Below are 17,872 nucleotides of genomic sequence, written 5' to 3'. Positions count from 1 at the left end.
GAAAAGGGAACCCTCCTGCACTGTTGGTGGGAATGTAAATTGATACAGCCACGATGGAGAACAGTATGGAGGTTCCTTAAAAAACTAAAAATAGAAGTACCATATGACCCAGCACTCCCACTACTGGGCATATACCCTGAGAAAACCATAATTCAAAAAGAGACATGTATTGCAATGTTCACTGCAGCACTATTTACAATAATAGCCAGGACATGGAAGTGACCTAAATGTCCATCGACGATGAATGGATAAAGAAGATGCGGCACATATATATAATGGAATATTACTCAGCCATAAAAAGAAACGAAATTGAGTTATTTGTAGTGAGGTGGATGGACCTAGAGTCTGTCATACAGAGTGAAGTAAGTCAGAAGGAGAAAAACAAATACCAGACGCTAACGCACATATATGGAATCTAGAAAAACGGTACTGATAAACCTAGTGGCAGGGCAGGAACAAAGACGCAGACGTAGAGAACGGACTTGAGGACACAGGGTGGGAAGGGGAAGCTGGGACGAAGTGAGAGAGTAGTATTGACATATATACACTACCAAATGTAAAATGGATGGCTAGTGGGAAGCAGCTGCATAGCACAGGGAGATCAGCTCGATGCTTTGTGATGACCTAGAGGGGTGGGATAGGGAGGGTGGGAGGGAGGGGATATGGGGATATATGTATACATATAGCTGATTCACTTTGTTGTACAGCAGAAACTAACACAACATTGTAAAGCAATTATACTACAATAAAGATATTTTAAAAAACTAATGATGTATTCTTACATGCCTTAGAAAATAAGTAAACAAAAGCTCAGGGAAATTGATCTAAAAAATTAAAAAGCTTTCCAAAACTCATTCCATATTTGTCCAATCAAGTCTTTTCCTAATCATCTGCCTTTTTTTCCGTCTAAGAAGTATGCTTAACGATCTAACCTGTTAGAGATTCGGCATATGATGAAAAGGAACTTCCAGGAAATAAAATATTCAATAATTATAGGAACAAAATACCTTTCCTTCTCTTCACTTGGACAAAATATGTTTACACAGGTTAAATGGCAATTTCTTAGGTTGTTCTCTAACATTTTCCTAAGCAGCCTTAAGGTTGGCAAATCAATGTAAATTTTATTTTACTTTTAAATCCTGTAAAAATAACATATGTAATTCATGCTCATAATAATTTCAAATAAAGGTGTGTATGTGTGTGTGTGTGTAAAATGTATATTCATTAAAAAATCTAGATTAGATTCACAGCACTAAAGTACTTAGGCTGTTTATTATAAGCTATGTACCCTGTGTTCATTTTGATGACTATTATGCAGATTATTAATAGGTTATCAATAGTATTTCCAGAACATAGGAAAATATGAATAAGGTTAACATTGAGGTTAGAACAAGTTATTCTTCATATTTTTGAGACTTAACTTGAGATCACATGGCTTAAATATAAATTAATATTTAATGTCTAATTTAAAAGTTTTTTCTAGAGTAACATACTAACAATTAAACCTTTTTAGTTTTTAACATTTCATTTATTCAGCAAAAGTATTTTATGTACCCTCTGTGGGCCTTTTCACCTACCTTTAGAAACTAACTCAGTCAAGGGATCCACTTGTTCAACATCCCTATATTGTGGTCTGCTCTTCCCCTCTTCCTCAGAATAAAGAGCATCCTATTTTATTACGTAGCTGTTATGCTTTAGAGTCTAATACAGTCAGCTGGTTTGCCACCCAGTCAAATCAGATACTTGCAAAATTGGAGAAAACAGCATTTCATCCATCCCCAACTGCCAGCAACTTTCTTCAAGAATTAATTACTTACAAGATGAATTATAAATTTGATATATTTACTCTCATACTGCTGTTTTCTTATTTGTTCAAATGTGAATTCTGGCTGTGAAAAACTGGATTTAAATATTTTGTATAAATGATTAGCAGTTCAAAATATTATTGAGAGCATGTATGAATAAGTCTTACAACTAGTTAGAATTTATTAACAGTTAAAAAAAAATCCTGACGTTACAGTGGCTAAAAAAAGAAGGAAAGTCTGAGTGCAGGTAGGGAACATGGGGCCCTTTGGCCTGGTAAAGTTTTTCTAATTATTTGAAAAACTGATTAAGAAATTGGAAAGAAAAAAAATAGCACACATGGCTGTCTTCTGACACACACAAAAATAGGACTTGAGTATTTGTGGTGTGCCTCTGGATTAGGCATTAAGTTGAATTTGACTACTAAATAATACTTAATAGCAGCATAAGAAAATGGTACCTTGTGTCCCCAGTAATCCTTTCTTCATTATAGAAATTATGTATTAGAATGATGACTATTGAGAATTCTTTGATTTTGCCAGTTTCTTCTCTGATTTTTTAAATATTTGTGTATAACCTGGACACCAATAATGACAGAATTCATTTTAAAGCCTAGTGCTTTTCTTTTTTAAACCTTTCTTTTGAAATTATTCTAGGTTACCATTTAATAAAATACCTTAATATTGAGCCCTATAAAATTTCAAAGTAGGGGTCTTGAAAGTAGAGGACTAGAAATAGTAATTAATAGTAATTAAATACTAATTAAAACAAGTAAATGAATAAAGTCTACTGAGACAACTGCTTATTCATATGTGCTGCATTTGAATCACGTCAAATGCAATATCTAATAATTTAATATTTATATATCACAACTTTTAAAATGTAAGAGAGTTAATTTTAAAAATACAAGTAGCTATTGCACATTTATACACCTGTGATTATTTTTATTTATTAGAGATGCAAAAAATTAAGTGAAATTTCTCTTTATTCTAAAAATAAAAGGAACATAAATATGTACATAATCACGCTTAAGTATTTTAAAATATTTTCCCTTAAAGGAATGCTGATTGATGCTACTGTAAATACAAGAGGCCAAATACATGGTTAAGTACATCAATATGAAATTCAGTAAGAGTATGAACTGGTATGTTTCTTGAATGCCTTCTCTTATATTGTTACTGCTTCTTTTCAGAATTCATAATGAATTAAAATAATAGCTTCCTAAAAATGATTCAGGGAAATATATGGATGTATAAATACAATCCACTTTCCCCTGGAAATGTATTATAAATCTGAACACAGAACATAGAACCTAGAATAGAAAAGTCCAATTGTTTTCAAAGTACTTGCTCTGCTGTTAGAAGCTGGTTTTATCTGATACTGATTTTAAATATTAATATAAAACAGGTTTTCCCTAAATTACAAAATAAAGGTGACTAACGAGAGATATTCATTTAACTTAGAGAGTATGCATTAAATTGTTACCAACATCTAAACTGATATAGATGATACTGTTTTTAATGTTTTAGTTATGAAACAGAAACTGGGATGAAAAATTCCATAGGTATATTTTAAAATAGCCTTTAGCTGTTTAAATGCATGTGATTTTTTTTTAACCTTTCAGAATAATAACCATAAATGGAGATGATGGTGTTTGGGCTGAATTTTCCTAAGCTCCTTTGCATGAATTCTGCTTATTTTCACAGTTAAAAATGTTCCCTCATATGGAGCCATGGAAATCAGTGATTCCCTATTACTAGAAAAGGGGCTTGAACTGGAGGAACAGTTGCCCATTTCTGAAAAAGAGTTCAGTGATAAAGGGAGGCAAGGTAAAACTATCACCCCAAGAAAACCACACATACTGTCCACATGAAAAGTGTGACATTAGTGGAGACATTCTACAGCAGTTAGAACCAGATTAAGCCAGAATAGGACCCACCATCTTCAGATGACCAGGTTCAGATGATGAGCTCCGCCTCTTCTGTCCTTCCTCTAGCCTGCTCCTCACCCCCTCCCTCTCACTGCCAATCTCTCCAACAGCTAGACCGAGGAGAGGAGAAAGCATGTCAACTGTCTTAACCACTAACGTCAGCGGTCCTTAACCTTTTTGGCACCAGGGACCAGTTTCGTGGAAGACAATTATTCCACGGACCTGGGGGTGGTGGGGCGGGGGGGCATGGTTTGGGGATGATTCAAGCGCATTACACTTACTGTGCACTTTATTTCTATTATTATTACATTGTAGTATATAATGAAATAATTATACAACTCACCATAATGCGGGAATCAGAGGGAGCCCTGAGCTTGTTTTCATTTGCCACTCACTGATAGGGTTTTGTGTGTGTGTGTATGTGGGGGGGTGGGGGGGTGGTACGCAGGTCTCTCACTGCTGTGGCCTCTCCCGTTGCGGAGCACAGGCTCCGGACGCGCAGGCTCAGCGGCCATGGCTCACGGGCCCAGCCGCTCCGCGGCATGTGGGATCTTCCCGGACCGGAGCACGAACCCGTGTCCCCTGCATCGGCAGGCGGACTCTCAACCACTGCGCCACCAGGGAAGCCCACTGATAGGGTTTTGATATGAGTCTGCAAGCAATTGACTTATTATGGTCTCTGTGCAGTCAGACCTCTCTGCTAATGATAATCTGTATTTGCAGCCACTCCCCAGTGCTAGCATCACTGCCTCAGCTCCACCTCAGATCATCAGGCATTAGATTCTCAAAAGGAGCGCGCAGCCTAGATCCCTCGCATGCGCAGTTCACAGTAGGGTTCACGCTCCTATGAGAATCTAATGTCGCCGCTGATCTGCAGGAGGTGGTGATGTGACCGATGGGGAGCGGCTGTAAATACAGATGAAGCTTCACTTGTACGCCTGCTGCTCACCTCCTGCTGTGCGGCCCAGTTCCTAACAGGCCACAGAACGGTACTGGTTGGGGACCCCTGACTTAGGTAGCCTGCCCTGAGACATAGAGTAGGGAACGATCAGGTGAGATTTAAATCATATCTGAGCTCGAAATTTTAAACTAATCAGACTTTTACTAACCAAAAGTGACCAGAAACTTGTAGCAGCTGTCCGAAGGCATAGTTAAGGAGCAGAAAAGGGAGATTAGAGAGTGTATCCATTGTTCAAAGTAGGTTTGGAGAAAAAGCCATTTTAGGTTTATACCTGATGAGTTGTAACTGTTTAAAAAGTGCTTACATTTTAAACTGCAGCAGCATGAATCATGGTACCAGGACGAATCCTCAAAGAGCTGATAACAAAAAACTTGGTAGCTGAAACTATTCTTTAAGTTCAAGTTTAGGGTGACATACTCCCCAATTAAACAAGTAAAATTTCAGCCATGGTAAACTCTCAAGGGACAGCTGTTATTTGCCTGCTTAAGCTTGACTCAACTTATATCCAAAGCTAGATAAAGCCGGTCTCCTCTGCTCACTGCTCATTCTCTGCCCATCTTATACTTGGGATTCCCTAGAAACCCACTTTTGGTAACTTTCTCTCCTTACTGCAAGGCTCTCTCTGGAAGATCTTACGTACTCTAAGCCAAATATTCCCAAATCCATAGCTTCATCCTGTATTTTCAACTACCTAGTGTACTTATATGTCCTCCAGACATTAAAAACTGAATACATCCACAACAGAATTAGGTCAACTTCTGCACCCAACCTCTGAAACCCCTTCTGTCCTCCTTTTCTGTTCTGTATCTCAAACAATGGCAACATCATCAATCTAATTCTCTAAATCAGAAAACTTTTTCTTCATTCAGCTCCCCTATATACAACTGGTTATCATATCCAGACGATTCTTAAATCTAGGATATTTCTTAAATGATCTAATCTCTCTTCTCTAATTCCACTCTCTTTGTCTTAATCACAAAGGACAGGGAAAATGCTGAGCAGTAAAATTACACATGTAGACAAAACTGCACTTACCACTTTGAACTTAAAGCACTGGTTAGTTAGAAAAACCATCTCAGATGCTGAGATTTTAAACTTAATGCAGCATCCTATCATGTGTCACAGCAAAATGTGGAATAGAACCCAAATGAATGGAAGCCTCAGAGTTTCAGTGTGGAGTCAAGAAAAAAAAAGTATAAATGATTATAGACAAGGAAGGAATTCTTACAGGTGAGGGCAACTGATGTAAAAAAACAGAAAGAAGCTCAAAGGTTGACTAAGTTATGGAAAATGCTTTAAAAATGACAACAAAAAGATGAATTTTTAGCATATCTAAAGAGCTGTTGTTAAATGATGACTACTACACTGGTCAGGGTTGGATAATTTATTAATTTCAGTTATTTAAAGAATATTTTTCTGGAAGACTATACCTACAATTCTGTAATAAAGGAAAAATGGAAGAGTAGAATTTGCAGATATTAGTTGTAATTCACTGATTTCTGCAAATCAAAGGGGAACTTAACTGTATCTTTTTTCTATTATGCCTTATAAGATATGCTAAGGGAAAGTCTTTCAATGTTCACAGTCAGGGTAAGAATGATTACATGTTTAAAATCAAAGTAAGGCAATTTTCAGGAGTTTTGTACCATCATTAAAGTTCTAATGCGCTAAAGACAGTACATTTCTTTTCATCAAAGATTATAATCATGGGCTTCCCTGGTGGCTCAGTGGTTAAGAATCCGCCTGCCAATGCAGGGGACAAGGGTTTGAGCCCTGGTCCGGGAAGATCCCACATGTCACAGAGCAACTAAGTCCATGCGCTACAACTACTGAGCTTGCACTCTAGAGCCCGCGAGCCACAACTACTGAAGCCTGTGCACCTAGAGCCCAAGCACCACAACGAAGAGTAGCCCCCACTCACTGCAACTAGAGAAAGCCCCCGCGCAGGAACGAAGACACAATGCGGCCAAAATAATAAAATAAGTTAAATAAATTAAAAAAAAAAGATTATAATCATGAAAATGACTATCTGCTTTAGAACTTTCTTCCATAGCAACGATAATCCACAACTGACCACTCATTTCATTTGACTAGTTAGTAATGGCTGGTTATTAGCTTTTTGCATATTTATATATTTGTAGCCTTGACTATTATATAGCTTAATTAGCATTCTCATATTAAGAGAGAGCTAAAAACTAAATTGAAGGCTTGCGGTATTACAACTCGATACTCTAACTCAGGTTGCTGAGACTTTTATAAGGCACCTTAATAAATAACAGCTTTAATTACATCAGTATACTGCATATCAAATTTAACATGCACCATTACTTAAATCACGAAGAAAAAAAAGTTCCTTTGTTAAAAGCCATGTAAATATTTCTTAAAAGTAAATCAATATAATTAAGATATCTCTGTACCAAAATTCTTTTATCTGCTACTGTACATTAGTTTGATAACCTCTTTTGCTTATCTCTGTAAGATCTGTCTATATTTCTGGGAAGACGTTTCTGCTATTGATGGACAAAATTATAAAACAAAACTAGTTTGGTTTTGAATCAAGATAGCTAAGGTTTTGATTTTTAAAAAGCTGTTATTTACTGGAATGTCTTCTAATCCGAAGGATCCAACCTAATGGAAGTTTTCTACTTTTAATAAATGAGAGGTAGAATGGAAAAAGGTTCCAACCTAACATCAGGACAAGAGAGAAAGGTGTATTAGTTTAACCAGGAAGACAAATCTAATAGACCCCAAAAGAACTATGTACTTGTAACTGTGAAAGATCTATATCAGGAAGTTATGATGGGATCAGAAAGGGCTCTAACACTAAACTACTATGTATATTCTGAAAACCTGAATTAAGTATGAAAGTACAAACACACTTTCAGACTTAAAGAAATTTCATTTATGACAGTTAAAGTGAAAAAGAACTCTTCTATTGTCAATACAAACTGATAACTAGTTCAATCAATCCAAACAACTTATTTGAAATCTAATGGTTTATTTAAGAGGTAAATACTGTGGGGCATCAGTCTTAAATTAAAAGGCAATAAGTTATATTGTCCACTCTATAATCCTAAATTCCACTATTGGTTCTTAACATCTCTTTTCACATAATCACCCAACAGTCTCCACTGCTTACTGACTAAACATTCAAAATGAGGCTATGAACAAAAAGTGCACAGTCAAAATAACTTCCTCAGACATCAACATTAGCCATAACATATGCTTGGAGTATTAACATCTTTGTTTTAAAATGTAAAGTAGCCAATTTCTCAACACAATCTTCTAGATAAACGACATTTTTAAAAGAATAAATTACTATGAGGAAAGTTTATGCTTTTTAGAACTCTTTTTGGAAGGCCATTTTTCTCTTTGCCATGTGTTTTAAACATCTTAATAAATTCCAACACGGTGACCAGAACCCACACACTGCACCTGTGCTTTCTATCTTAATTAATCCAGTAAGTACAGGCCTGCTCACTTTAATTTGTAAAGGAAATGATGATATAGTGAGTTTTAACTTAAGGCATTAATTACCTAAATAAGCAGAATTAGCTTAATGTTTCAGAAGATCTTGCCTAAACACAACCACCAAATAAAATTTCCTGAAATTTTTGAAGCCTTTAACAGCATATTTAGGAATAAGAAAGTAAAATGCTCACTCTACCTTAGGTGGCCAAATGGATTAAATTATACTGAGAAAAAAACAGTGTGGTAGTTTAGAGACACTAAAGTTTTTGTTGCCTTTAACTACTATAGAATCAAATTCAGTGTAGTTGGCCGTTGACTATTAACATTTTTTTCCTACTCGTATATAAACACTAATCTTTGAAGAAGGCCACTCTCCTTTCAAAACAAAGGTTATGACGGTCTTAAACGCCTAAGGAGATTGATGGTCAAAATCTTATAAAAATTCTACATGGACCTAGACAATCACATGCTACAACTGTGCACATGCCACACCATCTGTTGGATACAACTGCCAGCACAGATTTCGTGAGCTGGCGAAGGACTGCACTAGTCCAGAATTCTGCAAGTATTTCAAAGTGCAGGGTTCTCATTAATTTTAATTTCCTGTTGGCTCTGTAAGGAAAGAGTAGTGAAAGCACAATGTGCCACATACGCTCAAGTTCATGCCACATGTACACCTGTAATCATAAACTCTTATCCAGGGCTATCCACTAAAGCCATTTGAGATTCTGTGTTTATTTCTTCTTTACCCTAGAAGAAATAAACCTGAAATATCTACAGTTATCTTTTCATACTTTGTTAATACTCTTCCAAACATCTGGAAATACTTGACAATAATCATTTAATTAACGCAAAACTAATCGATGACAATATGCTTAAGTACTTCACTCAGCTGAAGTGGTTTCCTCAGTCCATACAAGTAGGGCCTGAAGAGAACAAGAAGTTCTTTGACTAGGGAGTGCACCACAAAAGAAACCTGGAGCCAGCATCTCTTTAAAGAGCAAAAGCACTCTCAGTATTTAAGTAGAGAAAGCAGGTGGTAGCATACTGCTACACTGGTGAAAACTGGCAGATGCTCTTGGCTTAAGTTTTTACCTCCAGGCTTCCTACAGGGCCTGTGTTCCTGAGGGCTTTCCAAAGGCTTGGCTTCACTACAAGCCTTTGCGGGGGCTCCTGTACTCCACCACTATTACGCTCCACAGCCGCTGGCTGCTCTAGCAGGGTGAAAAGATCCTAAGAAAGATTCCTAAAATGCCCTTAAGGCTCCAGCAGCAGGTTTGGTACATTCTCCAGGTTCACTGCTTTCTGCATTTTGCAGCAGTGAGGTTTTTTGGGTTTTGTGGGGTTTTCCCTATCACCATACTGATTTTCCAATCCAGAGTCAGGGGTAGAGTTGTAAAAAAGAACTCAGGAAAGTTCAAGGCACATGTGTACTTGAAGGAGAGGACTTTTTTTCTCTTCTGCCACAATTACTGAGACTGTTTCTCCAAGTGCTGCCCTGGAGGGTTTTTGTGTCCCTTAGCTCAAAGGAACAACACAAACGGCAAATTTAAGAATCCTGGAAATCCAAAAACATTACCTTACAATTCAGTTTAGGTCAAAGACAAAAAAATAACTGATTTACCTAATTCCTCTTATACTAGCAATTATTGTCAATCCAATTTCTTTTTTTAAAATTTGGAACCAATATGGTGGGTTAACAGATGGCTTTTAAAGTTTTTGTTCTTATTCCAAAATCTTTACATTATCCAAAATATATCTATTTATGTATGAATGATAGTGTAATTTCTGCAAAACATGATCTACATGCTCCCCATTTAACACTAAACAATCTGGATGCTAAGGCTGTTTGGAAATAATTCTAACAAAAACTGAAACATTTGACTAGTGCTATAATAAACAGATTTGCCTTTTACATTTGTTTTAGAAATCTTCACTGCCACACCCTAAACAGAACTTTTTTAGTAGAGTTAAAATAATTGGTTCAGTTAGCCTAAATATATTTTATCCTATCTTTATGCTACCCTCAAGTTGGTGAAATCACAAATTATTTCTCTTATCATCTCCTTATATCCAAGAACATAACAGGAAACAACCAATTCACAGAAAATCTAAAAGACAAATGCTAAAGAAAATACACCAATTAAGTTGCATACAGGCTTTAAGATAAAGAATGCTTCCTACTCCGCACATCTGCCTAACAGGTGTTTCTCTGAATAGGTTTTGTCCTTTAGGAATCCGCTCTGAATACTGCAAAAGACAACGAAGTATTCACTTTCATTTTTCTTTTTTGAAACCTCTTTTTCTCACAGCAGAAAGAGAAGACTTCTATGTCCTCGAAACATGGTCAAAATGACTTTGGGTAGTTTTAAGTAACTTCTATTGAATAGACATAGGAATCACATAAAATCTAGTTCTTTTGGAAGGTATCCTTGAGATACACCATAAAGAGGGGAGATAAACACATAAACCTTAGCACGCTTTACACTTTGATGAGTCACATTTTTAACATTCTATATCTAATGTATGATGGAATGAGTAAGACCAGATTTCCCTTATCAATACCAGGTGGTGTCTTAAGTAGAAATCTCTTTGCTTTTAGTCCATTTCCTTACTTTGTAAGCAAAGTATTCCATCAAACCCTTTACACTTTGTCCTACCTCTGCTTCCTCTTTTCCTACTCTCTTCTAGCCTCTCTTACACACTTTTCTTTTCCTTTTTCTTTCTTTTCTTTTCTTTTTTTTTTTTAAACACACTCACTACTACTCTTAGCAAATTCTTTGTTCATCTCCTGGCAATCCTTCCTTTATTCATCTCTTATTTATTCCCATTTGCATTCCCTCAGTAGCTATTGCAAACATTTTTCACATTCCTCAAGGTGATGAGAGGGCTGAGCAGTTGACAGGTGTAGTAAATGTTGGGGAAGAAAGAAAGAACTGCTCTAGTCATTCCTTCCCCTCTGCTTTTGCTTTTTAAGGTTACATGCCCTGTATAAGTCAGAAAAGAAATAAGTCTGCAAAACTTAAATCCGGTCCTATGATCTCTTGGAGCCTCTTTTCAGCTGTGAGGACCTTTTCCTTCTTCTTTTTTTTCTTAAATTTCACCTTCTATTATTTAGCTCCTCATCTTAACCAATATAGTACTCTTTAATCCAATAAGTCGGCTATTTCTGTTGATTAACAACCTTTCTAGTGTCTCCTACATCTATCCCCGTTTTTGTTGTTTGGTTCTTTTCCATTTTATTACCCTATTATTTCAAGTCTGTTTCACATACCTGATTTTCCCCTACCTCTAGTCTTTTTCTGTCAATCAATCCTGCATGCTACCATCAAGATTAATATACTTAAAACACTTTTCATCATGTCATTTTCCAACCTAAAAACCTTCAGTGGCTTTCCACTGTCTAGGAAATAAAATTTCAGACTTTGCAGTCTTACATTCAAGGCTTCCACCATCTGACCCAAACCTAGCTTTCCATGTTATCTCCCGTATTATTTCAAACGAACTTGAAGGTCTCCACTTCATTGTCACCCACTATATCTTGTCCTTTCCTATCTCTAAGCTTTTTATTATGCACATCATTCTCTGTACTGCCTACCTTCCCTTCTACTATCCATCTTCCAATGTTTAGACAAAGTCCTCCTCTACTATATAATTTCATAAACTACTCCAACCTTTACTGAGTCCTCCTCTTATGCAAAACTGCATGATATCTGAATTATTGCTCTGGATTACAATTTAACACTTTACTAACATATTTTCTCAACTTAATAAATGTACATACATATGTGTATATAAATATATATATATATTTTTAACCCATAGTGCCTAGCACAATCCAAAGCAGAAAACAGAACATTTGTTAAACTAGTTTAAGGTTTTCTAACAAATTTTGGAATTTCCAGATAGAAGGACTCCAGAATCTACAATGGGCTGAAAATACTACCAGAAGTTTACGTATAAGAGCTGGCCACTATAAATACTGATGCTCTCATTCACAAAACTAGAATGAGCTTAAAAGGGACAGTAGAAGGCTGCATGTCAAAAGTTGAGTGTGTATGAATATTCTAAAAGTAGGGTACTGAAATGGCCCTAGTCAAAATCACTAATGACCTCCAACTTCCTAAATTCATTATTTTAAATTCTGTTGAATTTTAATACAGACAACTTCTAGTAGATTATCTGCAAAGATGACCACAATAATTCCATTCATTCCACAGGACCCTCTGCAATATAGTCTTTTCATCATGAGGTGAAATCTATTTCCATATCCTTTGAATCTGGATTGGACTTGTGATATATTTTGACTAAGAATATGGCAGAAGTGACACTATGTGAATCCTTTTTTCTCCCCTCTTACTTGTTTTTATACATAACTTAAAATCCACCATTTTAACCATTTTTAAGTGTAGAGTTCAGTGCATTAAGTACATCCACAATCCATCCCCGGGACTTTTTTCATCTTCCAAAACTGAAGTTCTGTACTCAAAAAACAATAACTCCCTATTTCCCCCTCCTCCAGCACTTGGCAACTACCATTCTGTTTTCTGTTTCTACAAATTTGACTACTCTAGGTACCGCATATAAGTGGAATCATACAGTATTTGTTCTTTTGTGACTGGCTATGTTACTTAGCTTATTATCTTCAACGTTCACCATATTATGGCTTGTGTCAAAATTTCCTTCCTTTTTAGGCTGAAAAATGTTTCACTGTATGCGTATATCACATTTTGTTTATTCACCCATCAATGGACACCTGGGTTGCTTCCGCCTTTTGGCAATTGTGAATAACGTTGCTATGAACACGGATGTACAAATATATGTCCAAGTCTCTGCTTTCACTCATTTCTTTTGGGTATATACCCAGAAATGGAATTGCTGGATCACATGGTAATCTATGTTCAGTTTTTTTGAGGAATGCCATACTGTTTTCCACAGAGGTACCATTTTACATTTCCACCTGCAGCGCCCAAGGAAGGGTTCCAATTTCTCCACATCCTCACCAATGCTTGTTATTTTCTGTGTGTGTGTACGTGTGTGTGTATATAATGGGTGTGAAATAGTATCTCATGGTTTTGATCTGTGTTTCCCTAATGATTAGTGATATTAAACATCTTTTCATTTGTTTATTGTCCATTTATATATCTTCTTTGGAGAAATATTTATTGGAGTACTTTGACCATTTTTAAATTGGGTTGCTTAGCTTTTTGTTGTTGAGTTCTTTATATATCCTAGATATTAGATATTATCAGATATATGATTTACATGTTTTCTTCCATTCTGTGGGTTGACTTTTCTTTGCTGACAGTGTACTTTGTTGCACAAAAATTTTAATTTTTATATAGTCCAATTTATCTATTTTTTCTTTTGTTGCCTGTGCTTTCTCTCTCAAGTTGTGGTAAGAGTTGTTTTAGAATTATTTATCTGTATTATATGCATTCTTTAAAAGAAATAAATAAGGAGCAGGACAGAAGAAATAAGGAGAAAATGTAATAAGCGGCAAGAAGGCACAGTTTTAGGGATTTCTCTGATGGTCCAGTGGTTAAGAATCCGCCTTCCAATGCAGGGGACGAGGGTTAAATCCCCGGTCAGGGAACTAAGATCCCACACGCCACTGGGCAACTAAGCCCGCGCACAGCAACTACTGAGCCCACATGCTCTGGAGCCCATGCGCCACAACTAGAGAGACCACATGCTGCAACTACTGAGCCCATGAGCTCTGGAGTCCACGTGCCACAACTAGAGAGAAGCCCGCACACCACAACAAAGAGCCTGCGTGCCACAACGAAAGATCCTGCATGCCACAACTAAGACCCAATGCAGCCAAATAATAAAATTAAATTAAAAACAAAAAAGTTGATTAAAAAAAAAAGAAGGCACAGTTTTATACTGAAGTTTATATTCCTAATTAGACATAGGACTATTATTTCTGACAAACCAAGTGGAGTTAACACTATTTGACTTAACTTTCAGAGTCGAGGCAAATTTCTCAAAGTCGATGTCATAAATACCTTTGCATCATTTGTTTAGGAAACTGAATTTACTGTCAGAAATATCTCATGTTTGCATTATTAAAAACATCTTTTAACACAGTGTCATTTTAGTTTTAAAGAGTCCTAAATATTTCTCTAAATTTGGGCTATAATTTATTTAACATTTACATTTCCCTGCAACTACATTTCTACAAGCAAACTACAATTTCACCATTCCCCTACCCATATACAGCAATATACTGAATATTAATATACAGTCTATAATTTTAATCATACATACACATGCACACACACAAAACCTATGTTTCTCAATGTGATGACAAAATAGAGTAGGAGAAAACATATATGGAAGAATTAAAATGTACTTACAAAGTCAAAGTCTCCATCTTGAGGAACTTTCCAGTTATCAGGAAAAACATTTTTGGACATAGGGAAGGGTTCATGTATATTCTGATTACAGTTTTCATGACTCTTATTCTTGAAGTCCTGTTTATCAAAGTAATCCATGAAAGATGGTCTTTGTACTTGTGGTGAAGTTGCATTTCCTTAGGTAAACAAAGAACATAAGGAGGGTATAAGTTCTTACATTTACTTAAAGAACTATGATTTTTACTGAAGTATGGTTTTTTTATTAATCAATATAATAAGTTTTCACTGGTCAGATTCAAGACCAACATAGTCAATTTAATGAAGAACAAAGTAAAATAAAATAAGAATGAAAAAACAAAAATATCCCGGTCAAATAAAAATTCACCTAATGATTAGGCAGAGATGTATAATATTCTTGGATTGTAGAAACATTTCAGAATTTTGGCAGAATCATTATCATAATTTTATTAAAAATCATTTCAAATATATTTGAAATTTGTCACATGTTAAAAGTAAACATTTTAAACTTCGGCGTTTTGGTTTTGTTTTTTGTGTGTGTGTGTGGTATGTGGGCCTCTCACTGCCGTAGCCTCTCCCGCCGCAGAGCACAGGCTCCGGACACACAGGCCCAGCGGCCATGGCTCACGGGCCCAGCCGCTCCGCAGCATGTGGGATCCTCCTGGACTGGGGCATCAAACCGTGTCCCCTGCATCGGCAGGCGGACTCCCAACCACTCCGCCACCAGGGAAGCCCTGGTTTTTTATTTTAACATTTAAGCCTACACTGTTATTGTCATTGTGTACCACTATCAGCTGTATGACGTTATAAGAACTTAACCAGTTTTCTCCTGTGTCTCTTTGACTACTTCCTCATAGTCTTTCGAGCTCATTCTACCTCCTCCTGGACTCCCATGACTTCACCTGTCATGTTTTTATCTGTGATCCCTAATTCTATTTCTCCAGCCCAAACCTTGCCCCTCGGTTCTATATCTGACTTTCCCATTGCTAACTATTGGACCTGTGGTGAATTAGAGTTACCTCGAATTTACCAGTACTAAAGCTAAATTCAAGATCTTTCCCTTAAAACCTGCTGCTTCTCCACATGCTCTTTGTCTGCTAAAGTTAATATTCTTTCCTTAATCCCCAAAGTGATCAAGTTGAGAATTAACCCAGACTCATTTCTCACCAAACCAAACTGATTATTAGGTCTTGTTAAATGCTACTGCTCTATCCACCACTGCTACTGTCTTAGTTTAGTTTCTAATCATTTCCTACCTAGGCCATTATAACACCCTCCAAGCTGGTCTCCTTCCCTCATCTCAGTTTTGATTTTAGTCACACTGACAACATAGTGACCTTCTAAATGCAAATCAAACCATGTCTTTCTTCTGTTTACAATCTTTCAATGGCTCCTCATTTTCTACACTGAATGATTAAAGTAGAAAACAAACATTTAGAACAACTAGATTTTCCCAGTGATTTTCAAACTGGATTCCTTAAGCCCTAGAGTTCCAAAAAAAGATCCTAAGTGACCACCACAAAGACACTTCCCTATATAGTTCTCCAGACAGTAAGTTACCTACCTTCTTAAAAATTTCCTGTGATAGGACGTACACTTCCCCACAAGGAAGCCTGCTGGGCAGCTCTAAGTTAGAGAAAGTGTGTTTTTTTTTTTTATGTGAACTTGAAATATGTCTTTCTGTAATTTACACTCATGTTCCAAATAAATTTCTCTTTCATATACCAGTCCCTCAAATATCTGAAGACAGATAATGACTCCTGTTTTGGTTATCATTTTAAGGTGAAACATCCCCAGTTCCTTTCATATGACATGTTTTTGAGACTCATCATCATCTAGTTTACTTGCCTGTGGAGACATTCCAGTCTCTACATGATCCTCTAAAATCAGACATAACATTGCTAATAGTAATCTGGCCAGTTTAGAATGTATTTGTAATAGTACTAACGCAGTAAGTATTATGAAAACTACAGTAAGTATTATGAAAACTAGGTAACATTATTGGCTCGGGATGAGCTATAATGTAATTTTGTAAAAATTCCTGCAGTCGGAGAAGTAGAAGTCCAATCAGAAATGAGTAGTGGCAATAAAAAGGAAAGAGGAAGACCAATACTTGGGGCTAACTAAAGAAAACAAGAAAACCACTGGGAAATTTCATTCCAGGAATCTCCTCTTCCATTTGCAATAGTCCTGTGCCTACTTCTAACGCTATCCTAATCAGAAGCTTCTATCCCAAGTTATAGGAGCCACCACTAATGCCCTAGTGGCTCAAGGTGAAAAAGTTGTAACCTAATTTCTAGAGGCTCTTCCTTCCTGAAGACAACAAGGGGTCTCTCTTGTGGAGAGGAGTGGCCATATAACACAATTTTGACCGATGATACATAAGAAGAAGGTTCCCAGGAAAGCTGTTTTCTTGATACAGGCATCACCTCTCTGTTTCTGCCTGCTCCTTTCTCCTTCCTGGAATGTAGACTTAATGGCAGAAGATCTGACAGTTATTCTGCAAACAGGAGGATGAGAGTACTACCCTAAAGATGGTGTCACAGAAAGAATCTCTAATGACATAATGAAATCACTCTACCAATGCAGCACACTCTGCTTCTGGATTTCTTGTTAAATGAGAAAAGACATTAATCCTATTCTATTTAAACAATTGTTATCTGGTTTTCCTGGTACCTATAACCAAATTCAGTCCCTAACTATTACGTTTCTATTCCCAAGTGGAGGACATAAAAAGATATAGGAGCAGCAACCTTCAATTTTGAAACTTGAAATCCACTACTACATAGTGGTTTAATTATCAGTACATTTCAGATATATTAGTTTTAAGGGTCTTTTACAGGCTGATCTCAAAACCTATGGTGAAATGCCTGTTGGATTCCACACTCAAAATTTTGGAAAATAATCCATTCCTATATTAAGAAACAAACATTCTCACAGAGAGTTAACAAAAGTCTAAAAATCAACTGAAATAAAAGAAGGTAGTCTGTTCCATTAGATTTTTCTGTTTGGATGACTTTATAACAGGATATTATTAACCAAGATATGCTTATACACAATTTTTTATTCAAATGTATGTGCTTATACTTCTAAATATTTTCCACTGTTTAGTTTAAAACTTACTGTCAACATTTTGAGTATATCTTTTTATATACAAAGAAAATTTTAAAAACTATTTTAAAAAATTTCTAAGGAGGAAAATAGGCTAGGTATGTTTTAAAAGTTAATGGGAGGGGGCTTCCCTGGTGGCGCAGTGGTTGAGAGTCCGCCTGCCGATGCAGGGGACGCGGGTTCGCGCCCCGGTCTGGGAGGATCCCACGTGCCGCG

General features: G+C 36.5%; 1 protein-coding gene across 5 annotated transcripts in view; it reads right to left on the bottom strand.

Moving 5' to 3' along the window:
- Positions 1 to 17,872, bottom strand: part of STK3 (serine/threonine kinase 3) — a 340,768-nt gene that overhangs the window by 64,226 nt on the left and 258,670 nt on the right. For all 5 annotated transcript variants that reach the window (XM_024115876.3, XM_028500780.2, XM_028500781.2 and 2 more), the window contains one exon: positions 14,528 to 14,703. In XM_024115876.3, coding sequence (XP_023971644.1) covers positions 14,528 to 14,703 — 176 coding nt within the window. The remainder of the gene's footprint in view (positions 1 to 14,527; positions 14,704 to 17,872) is intronic.

The sequence above is a fragment of the Physeter macrocephalus genome, chromosome 15 (assembly GCF_002837175.3).
Source record: "Physeter macrocephalus isolate SW-GA chromosome 15, ASM283717v5, whole genome shotgun sequence".
NCBI classification, from domain to species: Eukaryota; Metazoa; Chordata; class Mammalia; order Artiodactyla; family Physeteridae; genus Physeter; species Physeter macrocephalus.
This window is presented reverse-complemented; position numbering and strand designations above follow the sequence as displayed.